Source organism: Pelodiscus sinensis, chromosome 5, assembly GCF_049634645.1.
Source record: "Pelodiscus sinensis isolate JC-2024 chromosome 5, ASM4963464v1, whole genome shotgun sequence".
Classification (NCBI taxonomy): Eukaryota; Metazoa; Chordata; order Testudines; family Trionychidae; genus Pelodiscus; species Pelodiscus sinensis.
In genome coordinates this window covers 131,052,201-131,068,365 of record NC_134715.1, presented here as the reverse complement: position 1 = coordinate 131,068,365, position 16,165 = coordinate 131,052,201, and the positions used below count along the sequence as shown (strand labels likewise).

At 64.3% G+C, this 16,165-nt stretch overlaps 1 protein-coding gene across 1 annotated transcript in view; it reads left to right on the top strand.

The window, feature by feature from the left end:
* Window positions 1-200: 200 nt before the first annotated feature.
* The window catches only part of SMYD5 (SMYD family member 5), a 20,266-nt gene continuing 4,301 nt past the window's right edge, over window positions 201-16,165 (top strand). The window contains exons 1-12 of the mRNA XM_075931036.1: window positions 201-354; window positions 961-1,069; window positions 3,239-3,378; window positions 4,233-4,354; window positions 5,754-5,823; window positions 7,553-7,657; window positions 8,175-8,237; window positions 12,815-12,885; window positions 13,350-13,456; window positions 14,344-14,400; window positions 15,231-15,325; window positions 15,865-15,935. Coding sequence (XP_075787151.1) covers window positions 262-354; window positions 961-1,069; window positions 3,239-3,378; window positions 4,233-4,354; window positions 5,754-5,823; window positions 7,553-7,657; window positions 8,175-8,237; window positions 12,815-12,885; window positions 13,350-13,456; window positions 14,344-14,400; window positions 15,231-15,325; window positions 15,865-15,935 — 1,103 coding nt within the window. The 5' untranslated portion in view covers window positions 201-261. The remainder of the gene's footprint in view (window positions 355-960; window positions 1,070-3,238; window positions 3,379-4,232; window positions 4,355-5,753; window positions 5,824-7,552; window positions 7,658-8,174; window positions 8,238-12,814; window positions 12,886-13,349; window positions 13,457-14,343; window positions 14,401-15,230; window positions 15,326-15,864; window positions 15,936-16,165) is intronic.

Here is a 16,165-nt window from a genome sequence, read left to right as displayed (position 1 = left end):
TAGAGCTCTGCCCCTCCCCCCAGCAGCCCCTCCCCCCGCTAGAGCTCTGCCCCTCCCCCCATCAGCCCCTCCCCCGGCTAGAGCTCTGCCCCTCCCCCCAGCAGCCCCTCCCCCCGCTAGAGCTCTGCCCCTCCCCCATCAGCCCCTCCCCCCGCTAGAGCTCTGCCCCTCCCCCCGGTGACGACTCACCGCCTCGCGGCCCGGCCCCGCCCCCTGTGTCGGCGGGGCGGGGCGGGGCGGCGCGGAGCGGGGGGGCCCAAGATGGCCGCCTCCACGGGGGACGTGTTCGGCCGCTGCGCCGAGCCGGGCGCCGCCCGCGCCGCCGTGGAAGCGCGATTCGCCGGCAGCCTCAAGGTGAGCGGGGCCCCCCCCCCGGCCTGACCCCCCCGGAACCCCCCGCCCGGCCTGACCCCCCCATGGCCCCTCGGGACCCCCCCGCCCGGCCTGACCCCCCCCTCGGCCCCCCGGGACCCCCCGCCCGGCCTGACCCCCCCGTCCCCCCAGGCCAGTCTGACCCCCCCCCGGGACCCCCCCGCCCGGCCTGACCCCCCCCCTCGGGACCCTCCCCCTCCCGACTCCCCCCTCCGCCCGGGCCTGTCTGACCCCCCCTCCCTCCCTCCCTCCCTCCCCCCTGCCCGGGCCTGACCTCCCCCTGCAGCTCCCCCCCCCCCCCCCCGCTCCCCGGCGGCCCTGATCCTGCCCCAGAGATTCCCCTGGTGCCGCCCGGCTCCCTGCCCCGGCTGTGGCTCCCCCGGGCCCTTTGTGGCCTGCCCCCGGCTCGCTGGGAGGGGAGCTCCCCGCCCCCTCTCTCTGGCTGGGGGGGGCAGCCCTGCGGGTCCGCATCCCCCCCCCCCCGATCTGCGTCCCCCAGGGTCACAGGGCTCTGCACCTCCCTGCCTGTGGCTAGCTGGGCCCTCGCTGAACTTGCCGCGACGGGCCCCCTTCTGCCCCCGTTCCCAGGGGAAAGGCCTGTTTGCCACCAGGAGTATCCGGAAAGGGGAGACGCTCTTCTTGGAGAAGCCTGTGGTCTCGTCCCAGTTCCTCTGGAACGCGCTGTACGGATACAAAGGTGAGAGGAGAGCGCTTGGCTTGCAGACGCGTAGATCTGCCGTCCCGTGTAACTACGCCTGAGAGAGACGCGGGGACCCTAATGTTTTTGTGCCCCAGAAAATTGCACCGGCCCGATGCCTGAGTCTGGCCATATTGGTCAGTGGCCTATGGTAATAAAATGCTGTTAGCTTAAATAGACTGATGCCTCCCTAGCCACCAGTGCTAGAAATCACGTTTGGTTCCCTTGAAAAGCTGTACAACCCCACACATCCGTGGTACAAGCCGCCTGTCTCTAAATACGGCGGTTCGTGAAATACTGTCTGCAAAAACCATGGTGTTATTGGAATAAGCTGGTGGGGCGGGGAGCAAGATGATGACTCAGAGGAACAGGGTTTTAAGACTGGATCTCTCCTGGCCCTCTGGGGTTTAGAAACACTGTGCTGGCCAAAGAACTTTTCCAAGCGCTGATCCTGGACCAGAGATCAGCGGGAGACAAATGCAAATGGCGGTATATTCCTGGGATCTACAGGTTGGACATAGCCAATGCAAAAGGGAGGTGGGAGGAACTGTATAATAAGGTGTGATCATTTACTGAGCCCCGTTACACAGGGGTGACTGCTGAGGAGGGACAGAGGGGCCACCAGCCACATGACCCCCCCCCCAGCCTGAGGAAGGGCTGGGGGATTGGTCTTGCCTTGGCAGGGGGCTGGACTTGATCACCTCCTGAGATCTCTTCCAGCTCTATGGTTCTGTGACTCACCCCCCCCACTCCAGGACCTGCCTCACCCAACCCCTGTTCCACCCTCTCCCCGGTGCCGCCTCTCCCCTGCCCTTGCTCTGCCCCCGCCTTGCCTCTTCCCCCTCCACTGAGTGATGTGGCCCTGGGGACTAATGGGATTTTTACCCCCTCTCCCCGCTCATCGGCAGTGGTGGCAAGCAGAGCACTGTGGCCCCATCTCACTCTGTTCCCCATTCTGTGTTGCTCCACTTCCTGCTGGTGAGTGTGGAGGGGAGGGGATGGACCCTTGTTGTGAGCACCAGACACCCCCCGCTAGTCCGCCTGCCGGCTGACCCCTGGCCCCTCCCACCCAGGGTACATTTGGGAGGCTTGTTCTCCCCCCCTCCCTTACATGACACCCATGCTGTTACAGTAGACCTTGGCTTCCTTGGGCACTGTGCCTTTTATACCACCAATGCCTAACGGTGTAGCAGGGTTAAATAATGATGGCAGATGAGGAGACTGCTGTGTTGGTTAGGCCTCAGTTGGAGTGTTGTGTCCAGTTCTGGGCACCACGTTTCGAGAAAGATGTGGAGAAATTGGAGAGGGTCCAGAGAAGAGCAACAAGAATGATTAAAGGTCTAGAGAACATGAGCTAGGAGGGAAGAGTGAAGGAATTGGGTTTGTTTAGTTTAGAAAAGAGAAGATTGAGGGAGGACATGATAGCCGTTTTCAGGTATCTAAAAGGGTGTCACAAGGAGGAGGGAGAAAACTTGTTCTCCTTGGCCTCTGAGGATAGAACAAGAAGCAATGGGCTTAAACTGCAGCAAGGGAGGTTTAGGTTGGACATTAGGAAAAAGTTCCTACCTGTCAGGGTGGTTAAACACTGGAATAAATTGCCTAGGGGGGTTGTGGAATCCCCATCTCTGGAGATATTTAAGAGCGGGTTGGACAGATATTTATCAAGTGCTTGATCCTGCCGGAAGGGCAGGAGACTGGACCTGATGACCTCAAAGTCCCTTCCAGTGCTAATGTTGTATGAGAAACCAAGGAGCGTTAGGCCAGGGAGGAAAGATTTCCAGCTGAGATTTGAAGTGGCATGAAGTACCAGCGAGCGAGGGAGATCCGTGACGGCCATTTGTATGGCAGGAGCTGTGTAGCTCAGGGGTTTGCCGTACAGATCCGTTTGGGGACCCACAGCGCGGGTGACGTTTGGAGGCAAAGGGAGTTACCGATGCAGGCGGTGGGGCTGATAGCGGAGGCCGTTTTTCTATGGACAGCCTCGGGCCTATGAGGTTTTCAGCGTGGTGCTTTTGAGTGGGATAGTGAACCATAAACCAGTGTCGCTCCACGGAAGTTAGTGGACCCACACTGACACAACCAGGGTCTGGCACGCTGCATGCACACGCATCCGTCCTTTGAGAGACCCTCCTGCTGAACCTCTGCCACCCGGCCCCTCCTCTCTTCCAGCCTGTGACCACTGTCTGCGGGCCTTGGAGACCGCCGAGGAGAACGCGCAGAGGCTGCTGGGGAAAAGCTCTCGGGTCCTGCCACACCCGGAGCAGTGCAGCATCCGGAAGGATTTGCAGCAGGCCTGTCCCCATTGCCAGGTGCGGTGCTGCAGGGGAGAGCTGGGAAGGGCCATCGCGGTGGCCTGGTGTGGATCGGTTTGGATGGGGCGTGATCTGCCAGCAGGCCACGTCCCTTTCAGATTTGCCATTGAGGCTGCTGCCGCCCAGGGGTGGGGGTGCTCTCATTGGGGAGATGGAATGGCTTTCCTCGCTGCCAGTAGGCTGGGCAGGTCCGCCTGGGTCAGCTAAGCCGGCTCTTCCCACTCTACAGCCTGATCTTACACAGGCCAGCCGATGGGTGGGGCCAAAGGGACAATTAACCCCAGGACCTGGTGATTCAAAGAGGGTTGGGCTCCAGCTGCTACAACTGCTCAGAGCCCTGAGCCCACCCAGATGGCCCTTAGGGCTGACTGGGGAGGCCAAGATGCGTGTGGTGTGCTCCAGGCAGCATGAGGGGGATGGCAGGATGCTGTGGTCCAGGCAGCGCTGAGAGCCAACTGCCCTTGGCCCCGTCCCTTTCTGCCCTCGGCCCCGTCCCTTTCTGCCCTTGGCCCTCCCTCTTCCTGGAGTGAGGAGTTCCCCCCCATACACACACCTTGCCCAGGAGCCTGGTGTGGCTGTCAGCTCCCCTGGTCTAGCACCATGGGGCTGCAGGGGAGAGTCATTGCGTGTGTGTCCGGGGAGGGATTCACCCAGGCGGAAGACATGCCTTTGCTCCCTCTTGCTCTTCCTTGCCATAGATCAGGTCCAGGACTCTTCAGGGGATAGGACTGCTCCCGGGACCCCCTCTTCCCTCTCCCAGCGCCCTGCCTAGGGCTGTTCGCTGTCCTCCGGCTAAGGCGCCGTTACTCTTGTGCCGGCTGATGTGTGTCGCTGTCTCTCTTGCTGTCCAGGTTGCTTACTGCAGTGCCGAATGCAGGCAGGCGGCTTTGGAGCAGTACCACCAGGTGCTATGCCTGGGTCCCTCCCGGGAGGACCCCAAACATCCGCTCAACAAACTGCAGGAGGCCTGGAGGTAGGTGTGTGGGAGGCACTGATGGACCAGAACTGTCTGCCAAATAGGCTGCACTGGCCCACTCAGGACTCGCCCTGTGTCCAGCTGAAAGTAGCCTGGGGCAGGGTCACTTACTGCCCAGCCTATAACCCTAGATGCCATCCACGGCCACCTACGATACGCAGCTGTCCCAATGCGGCAGCCCGGCCACACCCGGCTTCACGGCCCCAGTGGGAACAGGCTCCTGAAGGCCACGCCTGTGTGGCTTGAGCTAGGAGAGAATTTCCCTCAGCTGTATGGAGGCTGCCACACCCAGCGGAGCAGTTCTGATGGCGTCCAGCAGAGGGCAATAGAGCAGCACACCCCAGTGCCTGTATTACAGCACGGCCCTTCCATGGTGCCATCTGCAGAGCTCTGAGCCTTTCGCAGGAGGGACGTGGAAGGTTCATCGATAAGCCTCGCCCTTAAGGGATGAGGCGTACCAGTTCTGGTCCACCGGTGGGGGCTGGAGCAGCTCCCTGTCCGCCGAGGAAAGGAGACTGCTTGAGCCCCATGAAGCCTGCCGTGGGTTGGGAGCTGCCTCCCCCCTTTTAATCGGCTAACCGGTTAAACATTACATTTAACTGCTTACCCAATTAAACAGGGTTTTCCATCCCTGCTTCATTATTGAATTAAGCCTCCCGACACTCTTGCAAGGGAAAGAGAAGGATTTTGATCCCTGTTTGCAAGTGAGGAAACTGAGGCACAGAGCAGGGGCGGTATCTGCCCGAGGTCTAGGGGGTAACAGAGCCCAGTTCTCCTGACTCCAGCCCTGCGCTTAACCATTAGACAGCAACAACTCATGAGGATTAACAAGTACGTTCTTAGCTGGCTCTTCAGTTATTTGTATTCTAGGAGCACTCGGAGATCCCTGTGCGAGCTGTAATCCCTACCGGGAGGAAATCTAGACCCAGCCCCAGAGAATTTGCAGTCTCAATAGACCATGGGTGGGAGGGAAGGCGGGGCACTGACAGAAGGTCCCACAGCCACGCTGAGACTAGAACTGGAGTCTCTCGAGGGCTGTAGCTCGTTGGCCTTGCTGCCTCTAGCTGTTTCCCTGTCCACAAGCATAGAAAGGAGTGGTAGGCAAGGCCAGCAAGGTCTCCTGCTACAGTCCAGAGTCAGGGCGGGGAGTTGCTCCTTTGCCAGCTCTATAACCAGAGCTCTGCAAATCCCCCCACTCAGCCTTTTCGAATGCGGTTAATTTCCACTGCCCCGGGGCCCCTGGGCTGCTTGTGTCAGTCCGATGTCTGTGTAGAAGGGAGGCGGTGGGAGGTTTCAGTCCTGTCTCCCTACAGGGAGCAAGCCCCCCTTACTGTCTCAGTGCCAGGACATCTCTGCTCATCTCGCTCTCTCCATATTATTCCTCCCTCTCCTACAGAAACATCCATTACCCTCCGGAGACTGCCAGCATCATGCTGCTGGCCAGGATGGTAGCCACTGTCAAACAGGTGCGTGCCTCGGTTTGCTGCTCGTGGTTCTAGGCGTGTCTCTGCATCTCCTCCACATTGCTCCCTGCTGCCGGCCCTCTGCTTTAGGGGAACGCCAGCGTTGCCCAGGAAGGGGTCAGCATCAGCACCCCCACACTAATGTTAGTCTTGCTAGTGGGGTTCACAGCAGAAGTGAGAACGTGGTGGCACAGGTTATCAAGCTGAGGACATAGCCAGCGTCCTGTGCAGGCTGGACTTAGTTATTAGCCCGTAAGCATGGCCATACTGGGGCAGACCACAAGCCCATCATCCTGTCTTCTGACTGTGGCCAATGCCAGGTGTGCCAGGGGGAATGAACAGAGCAGGCAACCATCAATCCCTCCCCTGCCACCCATCCCCAGCTTTTGGCAGACAGACGCTAGGGCCACCTTTCCTACCCATCCTGGCTAATAGCCATTGATGGACCTAACCTCCGTGAATTTATGTAGTTCCGTGTTGAACCCTGTTATAGTCTTGGCCTTCACACCCTCCTGTGGCAAGGAGTTCCGCAGGTTAGGAACATAAGGCCGTAAGAGCAGCCATACACTAGTTAGCTGCGTGTAGTGTGAAGAAATAACGTCCTTTGGTTTGTTTTAAACCTGCTGCCTATTAATTTCATTGGCTGGCCCCTGCTGGATCTGGTGCTGCACTGTCTTGCCTCCATCTACATCTTCAGTGCTACGGTTATTGCTAGCTCGGTGTGCTCTGGCCACGCCTTCCCTTTGCCATGCAGACTTGCTGCAAGCTAAGCACCTGGCAGGTCAGCACCCCTCATTCCCTGCTCTTCCTGGGCACTGCCTGTAGCAATAGGGCGGGGCTGCCTGTAGCTCTGGGAAAACGTGGTCTGGTGTTGGCCCAGACCTTGTAAGGGCTTTGGGTATCATGCTGAGAAGGGCAGAATAATACCCCCCTGCCAGTGTTTCCACCAATCTTTTCCACCTGTGTCCGGATTTTTTCGATACATGTGCGGAATAAATTTTTATGTGCACCAAGGCATGTGTGAATGTGCACCACCACTAGAAACAAAAAAAAACTAGCTGTGGGTGCTCTGCTGATCATCTGGGCAGCATTTGGATGTCTCCTGAGCGGCCGCACAAATGCCCAGCTTACGGGGAACACTGCCCCCCACCCGTGTGGCAGAGCTGAGCCATGGGAAGTGAACTTTATGGGCTAACATCCAGGGTAGGTGACGTGTTGTCTCAAGACCGCTCCCTGAGACGTGATCTCCAGGGGCCTGGGAGAGCTCAGGAGAAAGGGGTGGGGCTGTGTATGAAGCAGCATTTCCTAACTGCAGTTTGGGGTTGTGACGTCCCTCGTTCCATCAGAACCGTTATCACCCCTAGCAAAGGGAGACCTGAGCTTGCCTAGAATAGAAGCTATCACTATGGAACTAGGTTAAGTCCTTTGCATGAATAGCCCCTCCATGGCGTATTCTCCTTCTCGTTCTAGCTTCCCGCACGGCCCTCACTCTGTGTGTCCGAGTGTCTCACCTGCATGGCCTCACAGCTCCCCTCTCAAATCTTATCTTTATGTCGCATATGGGGAAACTGAGGCACGGGTGGACATGTCCACAACAGTGTGTCAGTGGCAGAGCAGAACTGAACCTGGCTCTCCTAGTCCCCACCCTGTGCGTTTAAACACACAACCAGCCATCCTCCCCTTTTCTTTCCCTCTGGAGCGCCTGTTTGAGCGCGTGTTTGGTGCGTTTCAGGCGAAGGACAAGGACCGGTGGGTGAAGCTTTTCTCTCAGTTCTGCTGTAAAACGGCCAACGAAGAGGAGGAGATTGTTCACAAACTGCTGGGGGACAAATTCAAGGTGAGCGCGTCGCTCCTGCCGTGTGCTTGGGCCTTTGGGGCAAGGCAGGGGCGTTCATGGGGTCCCTGGGTTCCTCTGCTTTCCCTCTGAGGGCTCCTTGGTCACACAGACACCCCACAGTCATGAGCAGACCTGGGACTCTCAGCGTCCAAAGCACGGGCCTCCTCCACTTGGACTAAGGCTCAGCGACGGGCCAGCCGTGGGACCGGCCACCTGAGGGAGCCACAGCCGCGAAGCCCCTGTATTGCCCGGGCTCCGTGGGAGCAGACCAAGCTACGGCCTGTCTGCTGTCAGTGCCAGGGGTCTTTATGCTCCGGCAGCAGGGTGTGGCCAGACCCCAGCGTCCGCAGTGGCTTTGGGTTGCCCATGTGGGACCGTTTAGACAAGCAGCCTCCTGCCGGACGGCGGTGAAGCAAAGAGCCGCCTGGCCTGCGCCAGACTCCGGCTGGCTGGAACGCGGCCACCGCACCAGCCCTGTGGCTCTCTCCTCGCTCATCTTGGGGCCCTGTTTCTCCAGGGCCAGCTAGAGCTCCTCCGGCGGCTCTTCACAGAAGCCCTGTACGACGAACACCTCAGCAGGGTGAGTGCACGTCCTCGTCACCCCCTTCCTCCCCAGGGGGCGCGCCGAGGAGCCCCCGTTTCTCCCCAGAGCCTCTGAAGTGGGCTGCCTGTCCCGAGAGCACCGAGGGGCTAGGGTTGGGCCTGGAGCCCGTCAGTGCCTCACCCTCGCGGGGCTGAGGGGGAGTACGAGGGGCAGCCTTGCTCTCTGGCCCCGAGCATTTCACCCCTGCGTGCTCTGAGCTCAGACAGGCCCAGGGGGCTGGAAGGGACCCGAGAGTCATCTCGTCCTGAGGCAGAGCCGAGTGACCCAGACCAGACTGCCCGGTGTCCAGCCTGTTCTAGAAACTTCCAGGGAGGGCGGGTTCCACGGCCTCCCTTGGAGCCCTAGAGCTGAGCCCCCCTCACAGGGAGCCGGCTTTTCCGAAGAGCCAACCCACCTCCCCCTGGGTGCTGATCGAGCCCAGAAAGGAGCAAGAGGGCCAATGTGGGGAGTTGGGGGGACCAGAACCAGCTCACTAGGGGACGGCAAGCAGGAGTCACGGGGTGAAGCCGAGGGGGGCAGAATGGAAGCTGGTGACCCTGGATTCTGCTAGAGGCTGGGGCCCCCTTGCTTGCTTGGTCCGATGGTCAAAGGTCCTGATCTCCCCCTCCCCTCCCCGCAGGGAATGGGAGCTGGGGATGCTAAGCGCTGATGCCTCAGTTTCCCCAGCCAGGTCTCTCTCTGGGCATTTCTAGCGCTCCCTCCCGGGTGCAAGCTTTGCTATGACAGGTGCTAAAGCCGCGTCACAGCAGAGCGGGGCCTTCCTTTGCTGCTGGCTTTAATAGCGGTAGTACCCGTTCTCTGGCCGCCCCAGCGCACGCGGCCCGTCGTGTGAGTCTGTAACAGGCCTGGATCGTGAGGCTGCCCACGGCCAGGCCCTGGTCTCTCCTGTGGGCGAGGAAGGCAGCGGGCCGGTCCCTGGGCTCTCCTGAGGGCGAGGAAGGCAGCGGGCCGGTCCCTGGGCTCTCCTGAGGGCGAGGAAGGCAGCGGGCCGGTCCCTGGGCTCTCCTGTGGGCGAGGAAGGCAGCGGGCCGGTCCCTGGGCTCTCCTGAGGGCGAGGAAGGCAGCGGGCCGGTGCCTGGGCTCTCCTGTGGGCGAGGAAGGCAGCGGGCCGGTCCCTGGGCTCTCCTGAGGGCGAGGAAGGCAGCGGGCCGGTCCCTGGGCTCTCCTGAGGGCGAGGAAGGCAGCGGGCCGGTCCCTGGGCTCTCCTGAGGGCGAGGAAGGCAGCGGGCCGGTCCCTGGGCTCTCCTGTGGGCGAGGAAGGCAGCGGGCCGGTCCCTGGGCTCTCCTGTGGGCGAGGAAGGCAGCGGGCCGGTCCCTGGGCTCTCCTGTGGGCGAGGAAGGCAGCGGGCCGGTCCCTGGGCTCTCCTGTGGGCGAGGAAGGCAGCGGGCCGGTCCCTGGGTTCTCCTGAGGGCGAGGAAGGCAGCGGGCCGGTCCCTGGGCTCTCCTGTGGGCGAGGAAGGCAGCGGGCCGGTCCCTGGGCTCTCCTGTGGGCGAGGAAGGCAGCGGGCCGGTCCCTGGGCTCTTCTGAGGGCGAGGAAGGCAGCGGGCCGGTCCCTGGGCTCTCCTGAGGGCGAGGAAGGCAGCGGGCCGGTCCCTGGGCTCTCCTGAGGGCGAGGAAGGCAGCGGGCCGGTCCCTGGGCTCTCCTGTGGGCGAGGAAGGCAGCGGGCTGGTCCCTGGGCTCTCCTGTGGGCGAGGAAGGCAGCGGGCTGGTCCCTGGGCTCTCCTGTGGGCGAGGAAGGCAGCGGGCCGGTCCCTGGGCTCTCCTGTGGGCGAGGAAGGCAGCGGGCCGGTGCCTGGGCTCTCCTGTGGGCGAGGAAGGCAGCGGGCTGGTCCCTGGGCTCTCCTGTGGGCGAGGAAGGCAGCGGGCCGGTCCCTGGGCTCTCCTGTGGGCGAGGAAGGCAGCGGGCCGGTCCCTGGGCTCTCCTGTGGGCGAGGAAGGCAGCGGGCCGGTCCCTGGGCTCTCCTGAGGACGAGGAAGGCAGCGGGCCGGTCCCTGGGCTCTCCTGTGGGCGAGGAAGGCAGCGGGCCGGTCCCTGGGCTCTCCTGAGGACGAGGAAGGCAGCGGGCCGGTCCCTGGGCTCTCCTGTGGGCGAGGAAGGCAGCGGGTCGGTCCCTGGGCTCTCCTGAGGGCGAGGAAGGCAGCGGGCCGGTCCCTGGGCTCTCCTGAGGACGAGGAAGGCAGCGGGCCGGTCCCTGGGCTCTCCTGTGGGCGAGGAAGGCAGCGGGCCGGTCCCTGGGCTCTCCTGTGGGCGAGGAAGGCAGCGGGCTGGTCTCTGGGCTCTCCTGAGGGCGAGGAAGGCAGCGGGCCGGTCCCTGGGCTCTTCTGAGTGCGAGGAAGGCAGCGGGCCGGTCCCTGGGCTCTCCTGAGGGCGAGGAAGGCAGCGGGCCGGTGCCTGGGCTCTCCTGAGGGCGAGGAAGGCAGCGGGCCGGTCCCTGGGCTCTCCCGTGGGCGAGGAAGGCAGCGGGCCGGTCCCTGGGCTCTCCTGTGGGCGAGGAAGGCAGCGGGCCGGTCCCTGGGCTCTCCCGTGGGCGAGGAAGGCAGCGGGCCGGTCCCTGGGCTCTCCTGTGGGCGAGGAAGGCAGCGGGCCGGTCCCTGGGCTCTCCCGTGGGCGAGGAAGGCAGCGGGCCGGTGCCTGGGCTCTCCTGTGGGCGAGGAAGGCAGCGGGCCGGTCCCTGGGCTCTCCCGTGGGCGAGGAAGGCAGCGGGCCGGTCCCTGGGCTCTCCCGTGGGCGAGGAAGGCAGCGGGCCGGTCCCTGGGCTCTCCCGTGGGCGAGGAAGGCAGCGGGCCGGTCCCTGGGCTCTCCCGTGGGCGAGGAAGGCAGCGGGCCGGTCTCTGGGCTCTCCCGTGGGCGAGGAAGGCAGCGGGCCGGTCCCTGGGCTCTCCTGTGGGCGAGGAAGGCAGCGGGCCGGTCCCTGGGCTCTCCCGTGGGCGAGGAAGGCAGCGGGCCGGTCCCTGGGCTCTCCTGTGGGCGAGGAAGGCAGCGGGCCGGTGCCTGGGCTCTCCCGTGGGCGAGGAAGGCAGCGGGCCGGTGCCTGGGCTCTCCCGTGGGCGAGGAAGGCAGCGGGCCGGTGCCTGGGCTCTCCCGTGGGCGAGGAAGGCAGCGGGCCGGTCCCTGGGCTCTCCTGAGGGCGAGGAAGGCAGCGGGCCGGTCCCTGGGCTCTCCTGAGGGCGAGGAAGGCAGCGGGCTGGTCCCTGGGCTCTCCTGAGGACGAGGAAGGCAGCGGGCCGGTCCCTGGGCTCTCCTGAGGGCGAGGAAGGCAGCGGGCCGGTCCCTGGGCTCTCCTGAGGGCGAGGAAGGCAGCGGGCCGGTCCCTGGGCTCTCCTGAGGGCGAGGAAGGCAGCGGGCCGGTCCCTGGGCTCTCCTGAGGGCGAGGAAGGCAGCGGGCCGGTCCCTGGGCTCTCCTGAGGGCGAGGAAGGCAGCGGGCCGGTCCCTGGGCTCTCCTGAGGGCGAGGAAGGCAGCGGGCCGGTCCCTGGGCTCTCCTGAGGGCGAGGAAGGCAGCGGGCCGGTGCCTGGGCTCTCCTGAGGGCGAGGAAGGCAGCGGGCTGGTCCCTGGGCTCTCCTGAGGACGAGGAAGGCAGCGGGCCGGTCCCTGGGCTCTCCTGAGGGCGAGGAAGGCAGCGGGCCGGTCCCTGGGCTCTCCTGAGGGCGAGGAAGGCAGCGGGCCGGTCCCTGGGCTCTCCTGAGGGCGAGGAAGGCAGCGGGCCGGTCCCTGGGCTCTCCTGTGGGCGAGGAAGGCAGCGGGCCGGTCCCTGGGCTCTCCTGTGGGCGAGGAAGGCAGCGGGCCGGTCCCTGGGCTCTCCTGAGGGCGAGGAAGGCAGCGGGCCGGTCCCTGGGCTCTCCTGAGGACGAGGAAGGCAGCGGGCTGGTCCCTGGGCTCTCCTGAGGGCGAGGAAGGCAGCGGGCCGGTCCCTGGGCTCTCCTGAGGGCGAGGAAGGCAGCGGGCCGGTCCCTGGGCTCTCCTGAGGGCGAGGAAGGCAGCGGGCCGGTCCCTGGGCTCTCCTGAGGGCGAGGAAGGCAGCGGGCCGGTCCCTGGGCTCTCCTGAGGGCGAGGAAGGCAGCGGGCCGGTCCCTGGGCTCTCCTGAGGGCGAGGAAGGCAGCGGGCCGGTCCCTGGGCTCTCCTGTGGGCGAGGAAGGCAGCGGGCCGGTCCCTGGGCTCTCCTGTGGGCGAGGAAGGCAGCGGGCCGGTCCCTGGGCTCTCCTGAGGGCGAGGAAGGCAGCGGGCCGGTCCCTGGGCTCTCCTGAGGGCGAGGAAGGCAGCGGGCCGGTCCCTGGGCTCTCCTGAGGGCGAGGAAGGCAGCGGGCCGGTCCCTGGGCTCTCCTGAGGGCGAGGAAGGCAGCGGGCCGGTCCCTGGGCTCTCCTGAGGGCGAGGAAGGCAGCGGGCCGGTCCCTGGGCTCTCCTGTGGGCGAGGAAGGCAGCGGGCCGGTCCCTGGTATCCAAAGGGGTGGGACTCCCTGAGCCAGAGCATGTGGGAGCCGCGGAGAGGGCGGCTCGCCCTGCAGTCCTGCCCGGTAAACGGATCCTCTTGCTCCTCGCTCTCCCTGCAGTGGTTCACTCCAGAAGGGTTCCGCTCGCTCTTCGCCCTGGTGGGGACCAACGGCCAAGGCATCGGCACAAGGTAACCCAGGGCTTCGCCCTGCGCGGCGAGAAGTCGGCACGGGCGGGACGAGAGTCCCATGGGAGCTCGCGAGGGCTCTGGGCTCCCCTCAGCGTGCACACGACTCAACCCGGCCGCTGGGAGCCACCCTGCGTATCTCGAGAGCCTAGAAAACCTCGGGTACGTGCTGCTGAGCTTCCGGAAATGCTAGGACAGGAGCTCCCTGACTCCAGAGCCTCTCCAGCTCAGGGCTGGGTCTGCATCGGGGCTTGGCCTATTGGGGCCCTTGGATAACTGAGCCCTGGGGAGCTCCAGGGAGTCCTGCCCCCTCCGGCGCGTCCTGCGCTGAAGACGGGGAGTCTGGCTCGCTCACGGGACGTGATCCCGGCTGTCCTGCGCGCGGGGGTCCGGGCGGCGCGCTCCCCCTCCCACCCAGATCCAGCGCCCTTTGGCAACATGGCCGTGTTCTGTCTGGTTTCCGCCAGCTCCCTGAGCCAGTGGGTCCACGCCTGCGATGCCCTCGAGCTTCCCCTACGCGAGCGAGAGGAGCTAGACGCCTTCATAGACCAGCTCTACAAGGATATCGAGCGAGGTCAGGGCGGCGGGACGCAGCGGCGCGGCTCCCAGGCAGCCGGCGCTCGGGTTCCCGGGGCGTTGTCGTCCCTGGGACGGGTGGGCTGGGGCAGCACGTTGGACCTGGCAGCGACGGCCCCGTGAAGGCCTTGGCCGGGGTCTCTGAGCTGCAGGGGGGTTCGGTGTCTGGCCAGGCTGCGGCTGGGGGGCAGATGGCAGCACTCGCCTGAGCTGCACTCGAGTGAGTGGCCGAGCAATAGAGCGGGGCTGCCGGCCGCCCAAGCGAGTACGCGCCGGGGGGCCGGGGGGCGTATGCGGCTGACACTGAAGGCCGCGGCAGTGTTTACATCTGCCTGAGCTGCTCCCGGCTGTGCCCGGAAAGAACTCCCCTCCTTCCTGTTCAGAGCCAGGGCCAGGACTGGTTTTGTCGGGAGTCCCCGTAGCCTGGGCAGCTGGGGATAGGGCTCCGGAGACTGGGCAGCGCGGCTGAGGCGAGGTGAGCTGCCGGGAGCAGGTCCGGGGGCTGGCGGAGGGAGATGGCTGCGTCCCCAGGCGACGGCAGCCAGTTTTGAAACCCCCGCTCCGTAATTTGCTTCCGCGCTGCGTGGGGCACGGATGCGGAGCAGTCGCTAGCTGCTTGATTGGTAGGTGTAGTGAATGAATTGGCTGCCTCCAGGCCTTCAGTTCCTCCCCGAGCTGTATGGGAGGGAGTTTGGGGTCTGACCCCTTTAAATACCAGCCCCCCAGCTGGCCAGTCGCCAAGCTCTCTGGGGGGCTGAATTGGCTTGGTGTGCCGGGCCCAGGTACTAAAAGGCTCTGTCTTGGCTGCGTTTGCCCCGTGGCGCGAGGATCAGGGTGTGGCCGGGGAAAGCCAGCCAGCACCGTAACCGCCTCTTTCTGCCTCAGAGACCGGCGAGTTCTTGAACTGCGAGGGCTCCGGCCTCTACGTGCTCCAGAGCTGCTGTGAGTAACGCGCCGGTGCCAACTGGCCTGCCCGGCCCCTCCCCCTTTGGCGCCACTTTGAGCGGCTTTCCAGAGACGCGGCCTGCTCGGGTGGGCCAGCCTGGGCTGTCTGCTCGCCTCCTGCTTATTGGCGGGATGCCTCTCCAACGCTAACAGGCCAGACGTGAAAATAAACGCCAGCAGCTCCGCCCACACGAGTGACCCTACAATAACAAACCCGGCTCTGCAGCCTAGCGCCAAGGGAACCTCCGCATTTCTCCAGAGTGCCGGGGCACAGGGCACGTGACAGACACATACCGCGTGACTCAGGCCCCAGAGAGCTCTCTGCACCCAGCGGGGTGGCAGTGCTTTGGGGAGGTGTCCAGGCTTAGCTGCCTCCTGTTGTTAAAGGAGCGGCAGTCAAGGCCTGCGTTATGAACGAGAAGAGAGCGAGCGTAGAGAGAGCGCCGCCGGGCGTCGCTCAGCCAGGGTCTTGGCAGTTTCCTCCCAGGGATGAGGGGTTTGAACTAAGCCTTTGGCTCATCCTCCAGGCGAGGCTGCCGGGGGCTGCGTGGGGAGCCGGAGCTGCTGCCCATGCTGGGCTTGCTGTCTCTGGCGCCACCCTGGCTGCGTGTGTCACCGCGGCTCCCTGTCAGCGGAGCGCGTGGGCGGCCACCCTGCAGGTATTCCAGTGCTGATTAGCACAGCGCCCACAGCCGGCAGCGTGTGTTTCTGCTGGTGGTGCACACACCGTGGTGCACAGAACAACATTTATTCCGCACATGAAAACAATCAGAGGGTACGTTGTGTGGTGTTCACCGGCTCGGGTGCCTGTCTCTTCCCTGCTGCAGGTAACCACAGCTGCATCCCCAACGCCGAGACGTCCTTCCCGGATAACAACTTCCTCCTCCACCTCACCGCCCTGGAGGAGATCAGGCCGGGAGAGGTGAGCTGGCAGGGAAGGGAATGGCTTCTTTGTCTGGGGAGGGACAAAGCCTGTAGCCCCACTCACAGCCCAGACTCCTCCCAAAGGCATGGCTGTCCAGTCTGAATAGCCCCCGCCCACTACCATCATATCCGAGCACTTCCTAGTAGGTAACATCCCTTTTGTACATATGGGGAAACTGAGGCACGGAGAGATGAGGTGACTGGCCCAAGGCCAGGCAGGGAGGCTGTAGCAGAGCTGAGGCTTGAGCCCCAGTTCAGAGTTTCGCTAAAAGGTGGCCCTTGGGTGAAGAAGGGACAAAGGTCATTCAGAGCTGTTCGGGACCCTGGTTATCTTGCGAGCCGTGGGGGTGCCGCAGGCAATCTCCGCCGTGCGGACGAGAGACGGGGCTGTGCTCCACGCCCCTGGCCGTCCGGGTAGTTCAGATCTGACCCCCCTCCGCCCCCAGGCTCGTGTGAGGGCAGGAAGGCGGGGGGCTGGGCTGAGGACGAGACGGGAACTGACTCTCAGCCAGGCCTGCGTGACTCTTGCCTCGCCAGGAAATCTGCATTAGCTACTTAGACTGCTGCCAGCGGGAGCGGAGTAGACACAGCCGCCACAAGATCCTCAGGTAGGGCTGGCCCCCGGCGCCGAGCCGCGGGCCCTGGGGGCAGGGCGGGGGGGGGGCTCCCAAGGCAGGGCCGGCAGCACCAAGCGGCTCCGCAGAATGTCATCCCTGGCTTACCAGGGGACGCCTGGCTCCCCCCCCCCGGGTTACTCAGTCCTTGGCCATAGTGGCTTGGTCCGGCCTCCGTCTGCTGCCTCTCGCCCAGGGGGTTGCAAGCGAGGGGGCATGCCCCA